The sequence below is a fragment of the Erithacus rubecula genome, assembly GCF_903797595.1.
Source record: "Erithacus rubecula genome assembly, chromosome: 2".
In the NCBI taxonomy this organism is placed as follows: Eukaryota; Metazoa; Chordata; class Aves; order Passeriformes; family Muscicapidae; genus Erithacus; species Erithacus rubecula.
Window position 1 is genome coordinate 46607334 of NC_136685.1, and position 18351 is coordinate 46625684.

Consider the following 18351-nt stretch of genomic DNA (forward strand, 5'->3'; position numbering starts at 1 on the left):
TGCCTCAGGATATATGTACGAAACATCCTACAGACGTGGATGGGGTTTCCAGTACCTTCACAACCACCAACCTACCAACTGTGTGGCCCTGCTGGCTGGAAGCCTGGTTCTGATGAATCAAGGTATGTGCTAAGCCATAGGAATGTTTTTCCTGAAGTGTGTCAGCTCAAATCAGCTAATTATGCAGCAAAGTTCAGGATTTGATAAAAATGCTTCTTAGTGTACAGCAGTATTGGGTTTGCTATTTTGGTGCTCAGTAAAATTTAATTTACTGAATAGAACAAAAGTCTGTGGGCAGATATACAAAGTATGGCATGTGTGTATAAAAGTTCAGTTTTCTAAGTGATTCTGAAATTCTTGTCTTGTCCCCTGTGTACAGTTTGACCAGTCCTGATTTATGGACAGTGTGTTTCAGAGTAGGTTATCAATGTATGATGATGTGCTTGGTCTCCTTACACAAAGCATTGTGAAAGTCAGCAGTCAGAAACACCCAGTGTTCTGACCTAGGGGCCAGACAACAAAATAACCTGGAATTTCATCCAAGACTTCTCTTTGGTCACCTGGGGGAGCTGCAAAAGTGTGACTTTATCCACCCAAGTGCCACAGCTTAGGACCTTTTGTTCCCAGAAGCCTTTTCTATGGAGATTCATAAGGCTATACTTTTTTCCCTCTGAATTCTGCCCCTGCACCCCACGACCAGCATTTGTGCCAGGTTTCCTCTTCTTTGCTTTGGGGACATAAAACCATCCTTCCCATTTCCAAGGTGATTATCCTGACCAGTAGCTTTTGCCTGCTCTGTCAAGGGGCTGTTCCTGTCCTCTTGGAGAATGCAAGTCACAGAGTGAGAGAGAGAAAGCAAGTAAGCAATCCCCACTTTAAACCCCAGAGGTACTTCAGCTGAGAGATGGCAGTCATGGAGCCAGCTCCTGCTTCTATAAGAATGAATCAGCATTTCATCAGGTGATTATTTTATATGTGCTAGAAGTATTTTGAAAACATGATCCCCAATGGAATTGCTTATAAACACTGCAAGTCAAGGAAAATCCAGTTTCTGGATGCTGATAGTGTTGCCAAGCTGCTCAGCCCTGCCAAGCACGAGCACATCTGCACATCACTAAAGCTTTCAAGTGCTCAAAGAAGTGTGACAGAAAAACTGTGACACCTACTGTGTTTGCAGGGTCATTTTTTGCTAAGTGTCTGTCAAAACAAACACACTGACTGATGTGTATATGTTGAAAAGAATCAAGAGGGTGTGTGGAAGTTATTCTCTACCCTCCTGTCTTGCCTTCCACAAATTAAAGACTCCAGCCATGTTTATTCAGTGGGTTTGCTAAATTTATATAATTCTGTCATTATTAAGCCTTTGTTGGTGCAGAAAGCTGGCAGTTTGCAAGATGATTCTGCTTTTCATTAAGGTATAGACCATAAGTATGCCTTGTGAAAAACAGTAAAAACATCACAAGAAGCTGGGCAATTTTTTTTTTTTTTTTTTTTCACTAAGGTAATGGTGTTTGGGGGGAGGAGGAAAGAAAAAAACAGGACACTAATGAAATTTTGAGCAAATTGAAAATAATGGTAATATTTAAAATGAAAGAAAATCAAAACAGACTGTATATTTCCAAATTAAAATTCTGTTGTTTTGATATAGAGCAACTTTACTTTTTTTTAAATAGCAACTTAAATGTGGTTTTTCTCCTAGTCTAAAACAAAAAAACAATACACCCAATATGAAAAGAAAATAATCCAATATGAAAGAAAATAATCTGAAGGAGACAAAAAAGGGAGGGAGAAAAGGAATGAACATACTATGCATCTGAATCAGAAACATAGCAATTGCAAATAATGTACCCCAGTGTAGACCTTTCTCACAGAAGGTTTAAATTCCAACTAGTTCATTTAAACACAATTCAGCTATTGAAACTTGTAGACACCAAACAGCCAATTTAAAAGAATGCAAATGTTTCCATAGGCATGAAAATTGAAACTAATTGAAGTTAATTCTAGGCACATGCACATGGTGAAGTCTTTGCACTCAGCCACTTAGATGTTCAAAATAGAAACTTATAGAGTAAGGTCTTGATATTGATATAGATACCTGATTTTTATACTGCTAAATTTAGGTGAGATTTGTTCTGGTTTGTCATGCAGCCTGACAGAGTGTTGAGTCTTTTACTTTTTTCATTTCATTGTATTATTATTCTTTTAGTGTACTACAAGTGCAGTGTTATAGCACAGATATATCCTGAGTAAACAGAGCATTAATGCACTACAATGATAAAGGCACTGTGCTAACCCATGGCAAGAAACATTATTGCAGCAGTCAAAAACTAGCTTCCTTTTTATGTCACAAGGGAAAACAGGAGTGGAAACCTTCAGGATTTTATTCTGACAGACCACTGTGCTGCCAACTCCATGAAGAGTAATGATGGAGTGTCTTAACAGCTATGAGTGAAGTGGAAGTAAATAGTACCACTGCCACTGCTGCTCAGGCCTTCCCCATCACAGTTTTCTCTTTGGCCAGGCATTTAAAGTACTGGGTTAAACTCAGGTTGTCTGTTTTGCTTAGACATTGCTATTTTTTTCTCTGTTAACTGAGCAGGATTTGGCAGCCGTGACTACGAGGATGCCTGAATTACTCATCACTGCTGAGAATAAATACAGTGTTGGTGGCAATGAGATGAAACACTCTGAATAACAGAATTGAATGCAACTCCTACTCCCTTAGCCTGGCACATGTGCTTCATTCAGCAGGCACTGCTTCACCACATAGTGGGCTGTAACATGTGCCAGCTGGGCTTTGCTACAGGGTGGAATTAAGCCTGGTTAAATCTATGTCCAGACATTTTGAGCTGGGAGAACACTGTTGCCATGTAGAAGTACAAGGCATTTATCTCTGTTTAGTCCTACCTCTGTTGCTGCTCAGTCCTAAAGAAAGTAAGAGAAGGCACACAGCTTTTCCTCTGCTGCCTTCCATCTGCTGCTTTCTGCAATATGTAAATGTGGTGCTGAGGCTTTCATGCTTGTGCTTAGTGAAAGCAGACTGGCAATGGGAAGGTTTCTCGTGACCTCTTCCCAGGTCTTGATTTGTGTAGAGCAGATCAAAATAGTAAAATCTCTGAAATGCTTTTCTTTAGAAAAACTAAAACTGCTTAGGGCTTGTATATGTGGAGGCTGAGAATTTGTCTACTTGGATGATTAATTTTATTCTGGAATTGAGGAATCTACTTTTGGAATTACCCATGCCAAGCTCTTCCAAAATAACTTTTATTTGGATAACCCTTTAGGTTGTACAACAAACTGAAAATATAGAACAGAGCAGATCTTAAAATAGAGCATGAGTTAATAGAATATCAATTAATATCAGTTAATGCTGCTCAAATGTGAACTTTTTTACTTTTTTAGTCTCTGTGGATCTCCTTACCATGGTGGTGATCCTGCCTGTGAAAAATGCCCGATCAGAATTGTTACATTATTGGAGCCCTCTAGTGGGGCCATTGGTTTGTTTTCATACAGCTTTAATTTGAAATGCAATAAATAGCCTTGGTTTGGCTCTTGCCTTTTTAGCATGTCCTAAATGCATTAAGAAGTTTTCCATTTTAAATTGTAAAGCATAGCCCTGGATTATTAGAAAATGTGTTTGATAGATTTTCCCATGCTCATGTGACCTTGCTTTGCTGTGTTTAAATACAGTATTTGATTTTTCACCCTAGAAGTACAGGGATGCTGCAGCAGTAGGAAGTATATAGACTCCTGAAGGATCCCACTGTGGGAGTAGAGATGGCATTGTCTATGAACTGTTGTGTTGTAATCAGTTTTGCATTGTCTTTTTCTCTCAGGCTACCTTCAGGAAGCTTACTTGTGGACCAAGCAAGTGTTGGCCATCATGGAGAAGTCAGTAGTCCTGCTGCAGGAGGTCACAGATGGCTCCCTCTATGAAGGGGTAGCTTATGGCAGCTACACAACCAGATCACTGTTTCAGTACATGTTTCTTGTCCAAAGGCATTTTGACATCAATCACTTCAGCCACCCCTGGCTCAAGCAGCACTTTGCATTTATGTACAGGACTGTCCTGCCAGGTAGGTCATTGGGTGAATAAAAATAAATCTCTTTATTTTTGAAGCAGCAATAAATTTCATACTCAAAATAGGCCATTTTAAAACAGCAATCTCCTTAGATTATTCTCAAAATAACCATTTCCTTGGATTTTGCATTCAACAGTCATCAAAACAGTAAAATCATTGCTTATCTCTGTTTATTAACGGGGGACACCTTCTACAAGCCCAGGTTGCTCAAAGTCCCATCCAGCCTAGCCTTGAACACTGCCAGGAGTGGAGCATCTACAACTTCACAACCAGTTCAAGTGCCTCACTATCCCCACCTCTTCCTTGTATCTAAACTAGTTTAGATGGTTTTCAGTTTAAAGCTGTTGTCCCTTCTGTTGCTTATTTGTAGTACACTTCATTAGAAATTTACACTGCTCAAATTTCAGGTTAAAAAAGGGATAGATAACTCTCTTGGAACCCCAGATCTATCCATGTATGCAAGGGGAGCTGAATGCAGCTTTGGATAGCAGCACAGGCACATAAGAAATTGTGCTGCCTCCATGTGAGACCACAGGCATCCTTTGGGGAGAGGATCCTAAGAGCAAAATTGACTCACACTGATGCCTTCAAGGTGAAGCTGATTATTTTGTTCTTCAAGGGTGCCTCTGGTTTATTCCTTTGGGGAGTATAGATTCACATATAAACATAAAAGCTGTAAAGGGAAGGTTACCTTTTCCAGACTTGATTGAGGAGAGGAAGTGGATTGTATCTTACATTTTCTGTAGTACTTTGGCTGTTTGTAGCCCAAAGCCAAAGAAGAAAGGTGAATATTCAAGTTAGCTGCAGCAGAAGGAAACCACTCTTGTGTAACCTATTTACAGCTCATTCACAAGCAGGCCTGTAAACACCTGAAAAGGCTTCTGTTTGCACCACTTGCCTTCACCATCACACTCTTCAAAAGCATCTTTGTGTTTATTGGTTCTTTCTTACGTTCCTTTTCCCCAAGGGTTCCAGAGAACCGTGGCCATCGCGGATTCCAACTATAACTGGTTCTACGGGCCGGAGAGTCAGCTGGTGTTTCTGGACAAATTTGTCATGCGCAACGGCAGCGGGAACTGGCTGGCAGAGCAGATCAGAAGGAACCGAGTGGTGGAGGGCCCGGGCACACCATCCAAAGGGCAGAGGTGGTGCACTCTCCACACTGAATTCCTCTGGTATGAAAGGGAATGAGTGGGCTCTAAAGGAACCTGGCAGCTGTTTACTGTTGGTGATAATTCATTATCTTTACATGTGCACTGTAGAGGCCAAGCTCAGGCTGTCTGTGTGCCACCCAGGCACAAAAGAACTTCACTTAGCACAGATGCACAGGACGGGCTGCCACAGGGAACACCCTGGTCTTGTCCTACATCTGGTTTTATGGTTTCTTTCCACTGTCTATGACTTTCATAGAATACAAGCCATTCCAAAGGAACTCAAAATTTGCCTGTATGTAGTCTTTCTTTAATTTGGTCTATTCTAATGTGGTTTAATCCTTTTCTGTTCTTTTATAATGAATTAGGTGAATATTTAAAGCATAGTTTTCTTTCAAAAGTACTGTGAATTAGTATAAGCCTTCTTTTAAAAGCTAAATAATCCAAGCAGTGATGCTACTGTTAATTGGATTTGCACACTAATTTGCAAATTATGCTTGGAAAAAGTGCCATGCTAGATGGCTAAATAGATATTTTCCCATGCAATTTACAGCTATGCTAACTTCTATGTCAATCTCCTAAAAGTAAGAAATTAAACAACTCAAGAAGCTTTAGATCCACATATGAATTCTGTTTATGGAGATAAGTGTATTTTCAAGGAGTCAGTGTAGCTCTCTTTCTCTCTCGCAAGAAAAATCTTATTGAACATCTGTTGGTTTGCACTTATTATGTGGCTCTTATTAGGCTCCAAACAGCTTTCATCTTGTTACTTGCAAAATACAGAATCTCTCCTCTACAGCCTCATCCCATCACTGTTTTCTCCTGTGTCTTCATGGAGATTCTGAGGCTGTCTAGGGCCTCCCAAAAGCTCCTGGTTAGTTACAAGAATAAATCTGATTCCAGAACGGTCTAACACAAATGTTAGTGGGTTTCTTATGGTTTTGTTTATTTTGGTTGCTTAAAAACAATGCCAGAAGGTTAAGATTTGTTTTGGATTTTTGTTGTTTTAACTCCCATAGATAAAATTATAATAAATTTAACCTTTTCTGGAATTAAGGCTTCTTTTTAAACAAAATGTCTTGTATCTCACAATTTATTCAAGAAAGAAACCTGAAATTTTTCTTTCAGCCGAGTTTGGAGAAACTAACATACATTAACTGATACAAGTAATAAACATTTATCCTCTAGAATGTCTTTTCACTAATTTTTAATTTATTGCCTATAATGTTTGAAGACTACAGACTTTTGTAATCATCTTTTTGGGGAAACAGATACTCTGCTTCTCTTTGTTAAGTAATCACTAAATAGGCACAAATGCTGATGTCTAGGCAGAGTCTGCAGCCTGGTCTTATCTGCCTTTTTTAAAGATCTATGTTATAGTCAGTAGTTTTATGACTATATAGGACAAAACATGGCTAGTTTGAAAGCAGTGGTTTTTTGAACTGCAGCTAGACTGCTTCATTTAAATGCAGAGCAGATGTTTTCATCTATTGTTCTGTAAAAAACGCACAACAAATTTGTATAGGGATTAGTATGATGAATAATAATTACAGCTTTATGATTAGGAAGCGTAACTATGGGCTTTACATTTTTGGCTGGCTCCTTGATGTGAATAGTGAATTGCTTTTTGAGTTTTGTACAAGTGCTGATAGTGGAATCATTCAGGTGATTTTTAACCCCATTTTTCTCATCTTTTTTACAGGTATGACGCAAGTTTGCGCTCTGTACCTCCACCGGACTATGGGGTTCCAAAGCTGCATTATTTTGAAGACTGGGGAGTGGTAACTTATGGAAGTGCTTTGCCAGCTGAAATCAACAGGCCTTTCCTTTCCTTCAAGTCAGGAAAGCTGGGAGGACGTGCAATATATGATATTGTTCATAAAAACAAGTACAAAGAGTGGATCAAGGGGTGGAGGAACTTTAACGCTGGCCACGAACACCCAGACCAGAACTCCTTTACTTTCGCTCCCAATGGCGTACCTTTCATAACAGAAGCTCTGTATGGGCCAAAATATACTTTTTTAAATAATGTGTTGATGTTTTCCCCTGCTGTGTCTAAGAGCTGCTTCTCCCCATGGGAAGGGCAGATTACAGAAGACTGTTCCTCAAAGTGGCTTAAATATAAACATGACTTGGCTGGCGACTGTCAGGGACGAGTGGTTGCCGCCATGGAGAGAAGCGGGGTGGTTTTCATCCGGGGAGAAGGAGTGGGTGCATATAATCCTAAACTGAAGCTGAGAAGATTGCAGCGAAACCTTATACTTCTCCATCCCCAGCTCCTCTTGCTAGTGGACCAAATCCATCTAGAAGATGACAGCCCTCTGGAGGCAGCGACCAGTTTCTTCCACAATGTGGACGTGCCTTTTGAAGAAACAGTTGTTGATGATGTCCACGGGGCCTTCATTAGGCATCGTGATGGGATTTATAAGATGTACTGGATGGACGACACTGGCCACAGCGAGAAAGCCACCATTGCCTCGAGGATGTACCCCCGGGGCTACCCCTACAACGGAACAAACTACGTGAATGTAACGACCCTGCTGCGGCGCCCCGTCACCAGGGCCATCTACCTTTTCATTGGGCCCTCTGTGGATGTGCAGAGCTTCACCGTGCGCGGGGATTCCCCGCAGCTGGATGTTTTTGTGACCACTGGTGAGCACGCCTACGCCGTGTACCTGTGGCCCGTCGAGGACGGCTCCCGCTCTGCCTTTGCACAGGTTATCGCAGACCGCCAGAAAATCGTCTTTGACCGAGCCTCTGCCATTAGGAGCTCCGCAGTGCCAGAAGTGAAGGACTACACAGGGATCGTGGAGAGGAACCTGCAACACATTAAGCCCGTTTTCCAGCAGCTTGAGAAGCAGATCCTGTCTCGTGTACGCAACACGGCCAGCTTTAGGAAGACTGCCGAGCGTCTGCTGAGGTTTTCAGATAAGAGACAGACAGAGGAGGCCATTGACAGGATATTTGCAATCTCACAGAGGCAGCAGCAGCAGCAGCAGCAGCAGCGCAGCAGAACAAAGAAAAACAGAAAGGTATCCAAAGGCTACAAATTTGTTGATGCCGTTCCTGACATTTTTGCACAAATTGAGGTAAATGAAAGAAAAGTGCGACAAAAGGCACAGACTCAAGCACAAAAAGAGTTGCCTGTAGATGAAGATGAGGAAATGAAAGATCTTCTGGATTTTGCAGATATCACTTATGTGAAGCACAAAACTGGGGTGTCAGTCAAAGGGCAATCGGGGCTGGCACAAATGGTGACGAGTACTCGAAGTGCCCCGTCAATATCAGCCTCTTATACTCGCCTCTTTCTACTTCTCAACATTGCTATTTTTTTTGTCATGTTAGCAATGCAGCTCACGTATTTTCAGAAGGCCAAGAGACTGCATGGCCAAAGATGTCTCTATGCAATACTTTTAGTAGACAGCTGTATATTATTGTGGCTGTATTCTTCCTGTTCTCAGTCACAATGTTAGCAGAAGACCTCTACTAGTTGACCAGGTTGTGGTCATATATGTCTATGCAAAAGCATTAACCCTAATAGGGCCAAAGTTTATATCTTCCTTTTGTTTTTATTTTCCTGAAACATTCCAAAAACAGCTGGGGAAAGATTGTTTTCAGACCAGAAGAGATTAAAGAATAGGGCAAGCAATGAATATTTCAGAAAAATCAGTACTTAGGAAGTACTCCTCCTTTGTGTTTTGAGTTGGGCCTCACATCTGAAGGAATGTGATGCTTTATTCATCAGAGTTCAGTAATTTAAAGTTGTAATTAATTATTTGGTGAGAAGAGCCCTCTTGATAGGTTTATTTCTAAGGTCTTTTTTTATACATAATTTGATTTGCATGTAGTGAGTTTTCTTTTGAGGCTGCTACGGATATCTGTGGACATTCTCCTAAGATGAGGACATTCAAACATATGTATACGAGGAAGATCTTAGCAGTAGACTTCATTTCTCTCTGCCAAACCAAAGAATGGCTCAATATGGGACACCCCTGTATCATTGTAGACCCTTATATTGTGTCATCTCCTCTATGCTTTACACTTGGCACATGGGAAATGACAATCATGTCAGTGCTTTCCAAGTGAGAAGCACATCACTAGTAGGTAGTAGTAGAAGGCAAATATGGGCTTAACACAAAGTAGGACAGAACACAATTCTCAGGAAAACAAAATAATTGTATTTTAGCCAAGTGTAGGCTGAAGAATGCTGAATTCCGTAGGGTCTGTTCTCCATTTTTCAAGGCAGGGTTTCAAGAAACTTTTCTATAGTTTGAAGCACATCTTAGTAGGGAAATATTGTCCTAGATCTCTGCCCTTCCATTTGCAATTTTAAAAATACAAAGAACCAAAGCAATCCTGTGGTAACCTCAGCAACTGCTAGTATGGAAAAGTATATATTAAGGAAGTATTTCATGCCTTTTTTTCTTTCCACATGGCTAGAAAGAGGAAAATTAAAGTTTTGTGAACAGCCTGTTCTCTATAAAGCACCAGCAAGGGTTCTGTAAGCTCTTGGTGGCCCCAGGTCAATTATTTGGGGATTAGTGGTAAATGGAATCATGTGCTTTATGACAAAAATAAATTTGACATCTCCACGTATACTCCCCTCTGTTCATTAATCTAATTTCAAAAATTGATAGCTATTTAAGAGAATTGAATATCTGTGGAATTGGGGCATATCTGTATGTCTTTAAAGAAAAACAATTCTTCATTACATTTGCTAAATAAAAGCATTATAATTATCTCTATGGAAAAGTTGTTTTTCTTTGATTTAAATATTTTCCCTGATAATTACAGTTAATATCTTCGTCATCCCTTGGTTCAAACCACTCGCTTCCTCTTCTTTATGTCATTTAGATGTATGTTGTCTGCATACTCCTGTTAAGCCATCTGCAAGTCTGTGTGTTGAAATGTGAAGAGCTTGCTTTGTCTAAACATCCTCAGTGAGTAGGTCAGAATATTTTCACTAGGTTCCAGCCTACTGAGTCAGTTCAGAGCACTGTATTCACATAAACAAGACCTACTGCAGTCTTCAATGCAGAGATTAGCAATTTAGGTATGATTTTGCACATTAGCTCTCATTGACACCACAGTTCCCTGCACTGTTCCAGCAGTGCCAAGGGAAAGAGGTGGTTGCAAGAGCTGCCTGTGCTTACAACCAGGTCAAAGCAGCTTTTAAGGCAGACTGGGATTCAAATGAATGGTTTGTGTGCAATGGTGCTGTAAAGGGAAATGAAATGCAGCAGCCTGCCCCTCCTCAATGAGAGACCAGACCCATTGCAGCATAAAGTGTGCATCCAGGGCTTTTGCAGCCTGTGCTTGGTTTGCATCTGTTAAGGATTTGTGTGTACAGGAGTGTCATTACTTGCTGCTCTGCACTCCACTTGCACAGATGTGACATTCATTCAGATTGAGCAATGAAAGAAGCAATTTAGTCCTTAATTGTGTTGTCTTCTAGATATTAAAAGAATCCTTAGTTATTATTTTCCAGGCCAGAGCCTTTAAAAGTCCCTCTTCAGTGGTTCTGTTTACACTTTTTTCCCCCATTCTTTTATCTCTCATTCCTTACCAAGGGCTGTAACTCTTTTTGATTTTTATTTTGAAACAGATTTTTCTATGCCATAAGTAATGTGGCATGAGTAGTTGAGTGTTGGCTAGAAGTGCCTGTGTCACAGCAAAGAAACAGTTTGAGGCCTCAGGTGGCAGGACCCTGAAAAACCCAAGCTGCCTTTGCTTCCCTAGGAAATGCAGTGAGGGAGAACAGGTAAATGGGATCAGCTTGACAGCCCTACTGGCTTGTGGCAGGGCTGCAGAAAGATGGTGTTCCTTCACACTTGCTTATGCAGGACAGGCTTTCCTCACCTTTGCATCTTTTGTCTGAACTGCAGGAAAAAAGCAGCCTCAGTGTCCGTGGTAGAAGCACTTAGCATTGGGTTCATCTAGAGTGGGTAAACTGAACAACTTTTGAAATGTCACTGTGTGGCACTCAGCAGCAAAGTTGTTTGCCAGGTGTTTCTGGCACATGCCTCTGCTCCCATTCTTATTCTGCTTCCTTTCATTTCTGAAAATGCTCATTTTCTGCATCTCTGGCCACAGGAAAAAGTGGCTATCCAAGAACTGGGTTTATGTGGATGGGGTCCTGTGTTCATCTGAGACCCTGCTGACTTCACTCTATTTCTCCTCAATAGCTGCTGTTCAATCATGCATGCTTCATTTCAGGATTGCAGTCTAATTTAGTCTAAAGTTAATTCACTGCATTCTGAACAAAGTGAATGGACATTTAGCTCACAGGTAGTGGTGTATATATTTGAGGGTGGAAGTGGAATCTGGTTCTTAGATTTTTTCAATTATTTTTTTCAAGTCCAGCCAAAAAAATATCTGTGTTATATACATCATTGTGGCTTATGAAAGCAAAGGGAAAGGAGCACATTACTTCACTTCTTAAAAATTGTAAGATGAAAGCTTATTCTGAAGAATTTTGTGTCTGAAATACATCACATTCTTCTGTTAGTCTATGTATTTTCCACTGATGAAAAGCATTTTCTTAGTGTTTGAAAGCATATAGAATTTGAAAAATAGCTGTATTTCTGCACCGGGACATTACATTCACATTTATTTGGTCTGCAAAAGACTCAGTTGGGACCATAAATACTTTTGCCTAACTTTAATCCCTTTGCTCTGGCTAGTTTGTTCAAATCAGTAGGGTAACTTCAGGCTGGTAAGTCAGACTGTGCTGATGAAGCCAAGATGTCATTTTAGTGCTTTCTTGGCTGCTGAGTCCAGGAGCTCTCTGCAGCAGAAGGTCTATGCAATCTAGTGCTGGATATGTCTGTACTGTCATCAGGATAGAAATGGTGTTCCTTGAAACAAATAATGTCAAAGCATTTCTAATAAGAGCCCTGGACCCTCTCAAGTAAGGAACAAAATTATTCTCTGCTTCAGGCAGGCAGGAGACTGGACCCAGCTAGGTAATATGAGAGTGCATTCTTTAAGCAAAATGCCTGTGTAGCATTTTCTCAGATGCTACCTTTCCTGACAGGTTCTTCAGGCTGACAAAGCGTTCATAATATTTATGGTGATTTTCCAGAAATTTAGCATGCAGAGAAAAATTGCTAGCTGAAATGCATTATTGTATAAGACATTTAGCATGATGTTGTGACCTTTTCCCCCTTTGACTAGTGATTTTACTGGTTTCTTAACTGACCCTGGGACAATCAAGAGGAAAACTGTCCAACTCCAACACCCAGGGCTCTGGAACCATGAACAAAAATCCACAACAACTGTATATGAGTTTATGACTGTTGTTAAAATATTGACATACATTTTTTCACCAAATATTCCAAACTCAGTCTAGCTTCATACCTACCTCCAGTTGGAAGGCCTTTTTGAAGGAGGTGGAACACTTTTAAAATCACAAGTATAAAACCCCTGGCTTCTCACTTTTTCTTCATTAAAACTATAATATGGGAAGCAAGGAATGCCAGAAAAGCTGGGCCCACTGTATATGCCCACAGGAAATGCTAGTGAAGAAAACTTGAGGTGGATTGAGGCATGGGAACTTCCCTACACTGCCCAGCTGCTGGGAGGGTAAGCTAGATTAAATAACCCTGTGGGAAAAGGGAATAGGTGATCAGCATATGCATTTCTTTTTAACAGGACTATCCTTGGGATGAGGAGCTAAACTCTCTGGGACATGCTAAGGAAGGCCACATTTCTCCATGTCCTGTTAAAGATGGTACAGCAGTTACAGTGGACCTTTACTGTTAATTGTAGTCTAGAACTCCCATGCCTGTCCCTTTTTATATGGCATAACTCTTATTTTGATCAAGTAAAGTAATTTTGTTCTTTCACTTATTATGTTTGTCATGGAGTTTCCTCTGATGGACCCAACTGTGGGTTGGTAGCAATGGGAAAATGGGCAGAGGACCAGAGTCCCTGGGAGGGCACTTGAAGGACTCTGCCTTTATGGAAGCTGGAGGAATAGAAGATGCCCAATAGTGCTATAAATACAGTTGCAAATGCCAGGCAAATAAAATGACAATGATGATGGAGTATTTGAACATTACAGAATAAATGAGGGCAGACCGAGAGACTTGGAAAGTTACTGCTAACATAAAATATAGGCAACTGGGAGTATTTTCTCCTTATGTCCCATGTATCATTCTTTCCTTCTGAATCATATTTTCCCATTAAAAAAATGGAAAGTGCACAGACAGTTCTTTTGAGTGTAATAGAGTTCAGCCTTTACTACGAGCCAGACATAGTTAGCAGAGAGCCTGACCCAGCTTGTGCAGTTGTGGTGAGCCTGAAGCAGCTTGGATATTCTGTAGCTAAGGATTAGATTGATTAGAAAAAATATACCAGCAAGGGAGGTTGAGGACCAGAAGCCAGAAACTTTTCAATTCTTTGACATCTTTGAAAAGGATAGGGCCTCAGTTCTAGGGCTGCACTACTGTTAGAAAAAATTCTATAAGCAACAAAATTTTGGCAGCAAAGGAACCTGAGATGGGAAACTGGAGATGGTGGTATACTACATGAACTAAAGGACTAGTTAACTTGTTCAAGTTTAAAAAGAGAAAGAAGGACTAATTGAATGAAAAAGTACAGAGCATGTTTTGTAGCACATGATCAGCGACATTGGGACACACACATACGCTCACAGAGTGGAACAGATCAAATCTTAGGACAAGGGGGAATGCCCTTAAGATGAAAGAAGGCAGATTAGATTAGATATCAGGACAAAATTCTTTACTGTGGGGAAGTGAGGCTCTGGAACAGGTCACCCAGAGAGGCTCTACCCCATCCCTGGAAATATTTGAGACCAGACTGGATGAGGCCCTGAGTGCTCTGGCCTAGTGGAATTTTCCCAGCACATGGCAGGAGGGTTGGAACTAGGCATTCTTTCAAGTCTCTTCCGACCAAGATCATCTGATTCTATGACTCTATGAACTCTCAGCTATTCAGCAACTCCAAGGCAGCAAGATGTAATGGTATAACCTGAAGAAAGCAGGGACACATGGAGCACAAAACATCTATAATAGGAGTATATAAATATTTTGGGTTTAATGTACTTAAATTTACAAAGAAATGTTATGGTATTTCATTTTCCATAGTAAATTAAAACGGCAGATTTGCTTTCTTAGAACTGGCTGGATAACTACCTAGGATGATTTACCTGATTAATCTTAACTAGAATCTGCCTCACCAAGGCTACTTAATTTCATCATAAAGCATGATAATTTCTACCTTTTTAATTCTATGCTTCTATCATGTTTTCTTATCAGTTAAGCAAATATTTGTCACTTAATCCACAGCAAGCATTAAAGAGTCACACAGATTTATCTATGGCTCATGTAGACTGTAGACTGAACCGTAAAACTCTCATGTAGCTGGTTGCTGTGGGACATTTGGACTGGGTCATAGGACTTCTCTACACAGAAATGAGATGTGTAGTGGACCCACAGTACTAAAAGAGCAGCAGTAAATAATGGCAAGTGAGAATTAGTGCCTTGGCTTACGTGGCTCTGTCCCAGAGCTCACCCATCAGTGCCTCCTTCAGAGCCATGCATGGTTTCCCAGACCTGTTTCCATCCTGCCTGCTAAAATTCATTTTCAGCCAAAAGCTGTTAATAAATGTAATGCCTTAAAATAGCAGTAACATGTACACAAATGCTTCTAAGCTGTGCAGGCCCAGGCCCAGGCTACTTCTCAGGCTGCTGTTCTACTAAGTATTAGTACTGCTCATGATTTATGTGGTGCCACTGAGCTCTGTGACGCTTCCTAAACTTGTAAGAAGGCCAGCTCAACCACAGAGCCAGAATAACTTCCTCAGTTTCACAAAGTGAGGCAATGGGCCTCGGGGGGAGATCAGTCCACCTGGAGAGTAGCTGCAGATCTGCTTGTGGACAGGACCTCCAACACGCTAAGCATTAATTTCATCCAGAATGAGACAATAGGCATTCATTACAAGAATTTTCCTAGAATAAAAGGGCTTATTATCCATCTGACTTTCTGAAGTGGAGAAGTGCAGCTTTGCATCTCTTTCAGCTGAAGGAACAAGTCCAGTTCTTATAAGCAGGAGACCAGTACAGAGGTGCTCTTTTCCATTGCAATCATGAATGTACAAGATATTACAGTATTAATATGGAGCTGAGCTTTATAAGACTAATGGATGGAATTTAGGACAGGATGGGCCTTGGATGTAACAGCTGGAAGGAGCATGACTTGTAGGAAAACAAAACCAGACTTTGGCTATTCTGAACAAGTAGAAAATGTTCCAGAAAAAAATAAATTAAAAATAACCTACTGTAAGGACTTACTAGCATAACTAAAACAAGATCTGCACAATATGTACTGGTAAAGCCCTTCAGTGCACTTACACACACTGCATTTATGACCAGTATTATGCATTTTATTGAGCCACAGAAGTAGTTCAGACTATAGCTTTTTCCACCAAAAAAATGTTTGAGAATCATTCGTCTGGAAATGAAAGAATAGAAGTTAAAATGTCAAGGAGAAAATAAACTATTAAACAAGTTCACTTGTTTTCAGCTGACCTCCTTATTTTAATAAATAATATTTCAAAGCAGAAAGATGTTTCAATTTAAAAAATAATACTTTGTTCTAAAAATGCCCATCTTTTGTTCCCATTTCCCTTGGAAGACATGAAATTTAATGCAAATCAATGTAAAAACAACCATTAAATTGGAATTCTGGGTCCTTTAACAGAAAGCTGCTTTTCTGAATACTTTCCATGTAATGCTTTGCAGCTGTTGTGGCCAGACAAGTGTTAATTTAGAGGGCAAGAAAGAGCTGCCCTGGGAGAAGAGAGCTCTGAGTGAACAGGGGCTCTGTAACTCCCTGGCCCCAGGCTCCTCACACCCAGGAGCCCCCTTGGGCTGTCCCCAGCTCCCAAAGCTGCCACCAGCTGGGCTCACCCTGGCCACTCCTGCACCCTGCTTGGCTGCCAGCACAGCTGCTCCCCCTCTTCCCAACCAGGGTGGTCTCTCTTCCCTCACCCACCACTGTGAATATTTACTGGAAATATGCTTTCTTGGAGGAGGGTTAATCCTTTTTCATGCAGAGGTCCCCTCCCTTTTCCCAAGAAGCTTGTTCCTGAAATCATATTTTATTACAGGTAAATAAAACATTACTAAAATTAGGTTCAGAAAGAGAAGCAGCAGGGTTTCTTGGCTTTCCCCTGTGTGGTCGTAATCTGTTCCAGAGGCCTGCCTCTGGTCCTTTGCCTCTTGGTAAACCAGTGTTTCGTGGAGGCAGCTCATGGCCCTGTCTTTGTCAGGATGTGTCCTTGCAGCAATTTCATGTTGCATCTCTTTTTTCTGCTGTGCTGACAGAGAATCATGGAACCACCAAAAAATTTTGGGCTGGAAGGATCCTTAAATATCATCCAGTTCCAGCCCCCGTGCCATGGGCAGCGGCAATTTCCATGAGACAAGGCTGCTTAAAACTTCATCCAACCTGTCCTGAAATGCTTCCACAAATGGAGCATCTGCTAAGGCTTTTTCGGGTATGATGAATTCTGGTTTCATGGTTTGCTAACCTCTGTCTCTAGCTGCCTCTAAGTAAAAATCAAGGTAACAATACTTGCCAATAAAGCAAAGTTATTCTCAATATTTAAAAATGAACCGCTGCTTCAAAGAACTGGAGAGATACTTTCTCAGGCTGCCTGACCAGCAAGCAAAATGACATGTCTCATTCAGTACAGAAGAAATGGTGTTCAAAGTGATACCAAATATTCCTTTATATATACACTGATAGACTTGGATCTTGCTGAGGTTATCTCTCAAGGGCTGAAAAGCTTTTTATTATAATGCATATCTGGCTAAAATATCAGTTCATGAATGATAAAAAACAATTCTAGAAATTTTTCCAAGGAAATAGAAAACAAATGTCAGTATTCCTTTGTAGTAAACTGTGATGCAGTTGCACCTTCAATGCACTGGAAATCTGGTATACTTCCTATTTCCTCTCATGTGAAAAATGATACCTGTATCCTAGACAACACCTCAGGTGGCAACATGATGAAGAAAGTATGCAAAGTAAGGTTCCCCCAGCCTGGGAAAGAGAGGGTTAAGGTGAAGGTATACAGGACCACGAGTTGATGGAGACACCAAGGATCCAATCTTTTATCTCTTTCCCTTCCAGATCTTGAGCAATCAAATGGGATAGTGTCAGGTTCAAATGAAGGTTAAGTGCACTTGCTATACAATATTTTGGATGTCAGTAAGTCTGCATAGATTAAAACAAAAGATATTAGATACAAAGGAAATCCTTGAAATAACCCAGGCTGTGAGAGCATTGCAAAATTTCCTTTCCCTATCCTTGTGCTCCCAACTCAGCTATTGGCTGTAGCTGAGATGTGGCGAGACTAACCTCCAGTCTGATTAATTCTTCCTGGTTTTATATCTTTGTTTGGTTGCTATATCATTGTACTATACTGCTGCTTAAAAATGAGGGTTCCTCCAGGCCAAGCCACACATTTCATTTAGCAGCACATTTTCCTCTGCAGCAATAGCTTGGCACTGAGCACAGCACCTCTGCTGTGAGCCCAGCAGCCACCTGAACCAGCACTGTCTGCTCTGGAGCCTCTGTGCCATCCTCTCACCAGCTCAAAGAGCTGAAATGGGAGCTGTACATTTTCAAATCCTTGACCTCCAAATCATCCTTTTTTTTTATATTTTGGAGCTTATCAGGCCTTGGCCAGCAAGACTCAAAGCCTCAGTGATTTTAAGATTAAACAAAGAACAAGGCCCATCTACCCTTTTCCTTGGCAAAGACAAACAAATCCTTGACGTAATGTACCTTAAAGTAAAAAAAGTAAGAGTTAAGTAAGTTCCAACATAACTACTTTAAGAAATACCTTGAAAAATTGACATGACTATAGGTGAATTTTCTTCCATAAGAGAACAAGCCACGTTGTACAGCTAAAAATAAGACAGGATAAAAATCTGTATATGGTTCTGGGTGGTTTTCTCACATTTTATCCGCACTTTAAATCTGGTACCTCTAAGAAGAGATGATGTGGTTTAAGCCATTGCTAGTTACAATGCATATGTGGACAAACACAAACTACTTTTCTAGAAAAAAATATCTTTGTTGTT

At 40.6% G+C, this 18351-nt stretch overlaps 1 protein-coding gene across 1 annotated transcript; it reads left to right on the forward strand.

Annotated features, from left to right (window-relative positions):
• Nucleotides 1-13: 13 nt before the first annotated feature.
• Nucleotides 14-9056, forward strand: DSE (dermatan sulfate epimerase; the record flags this gene model as incomplete). Its single annotated transcript, XM_079333436.1, has 4 exons — nucleotides 14-122; nucleotides 3837-4076; nucleotides 5050-5257; nucleotides 6936-9056. The coding sequence occupies 4 exons, from the start codon at nucleotides 14-16 to the stop codon at nucleotides 8704-8706; spliced, it is 2328 nt and encodes a 775-aa protein (XP_079189562.1). The 3' UTR covers nucleotides 8707-9056.
• Between the last annotated feature and the right edge of the window lie 9295 nt (nucleotides 9057-18351).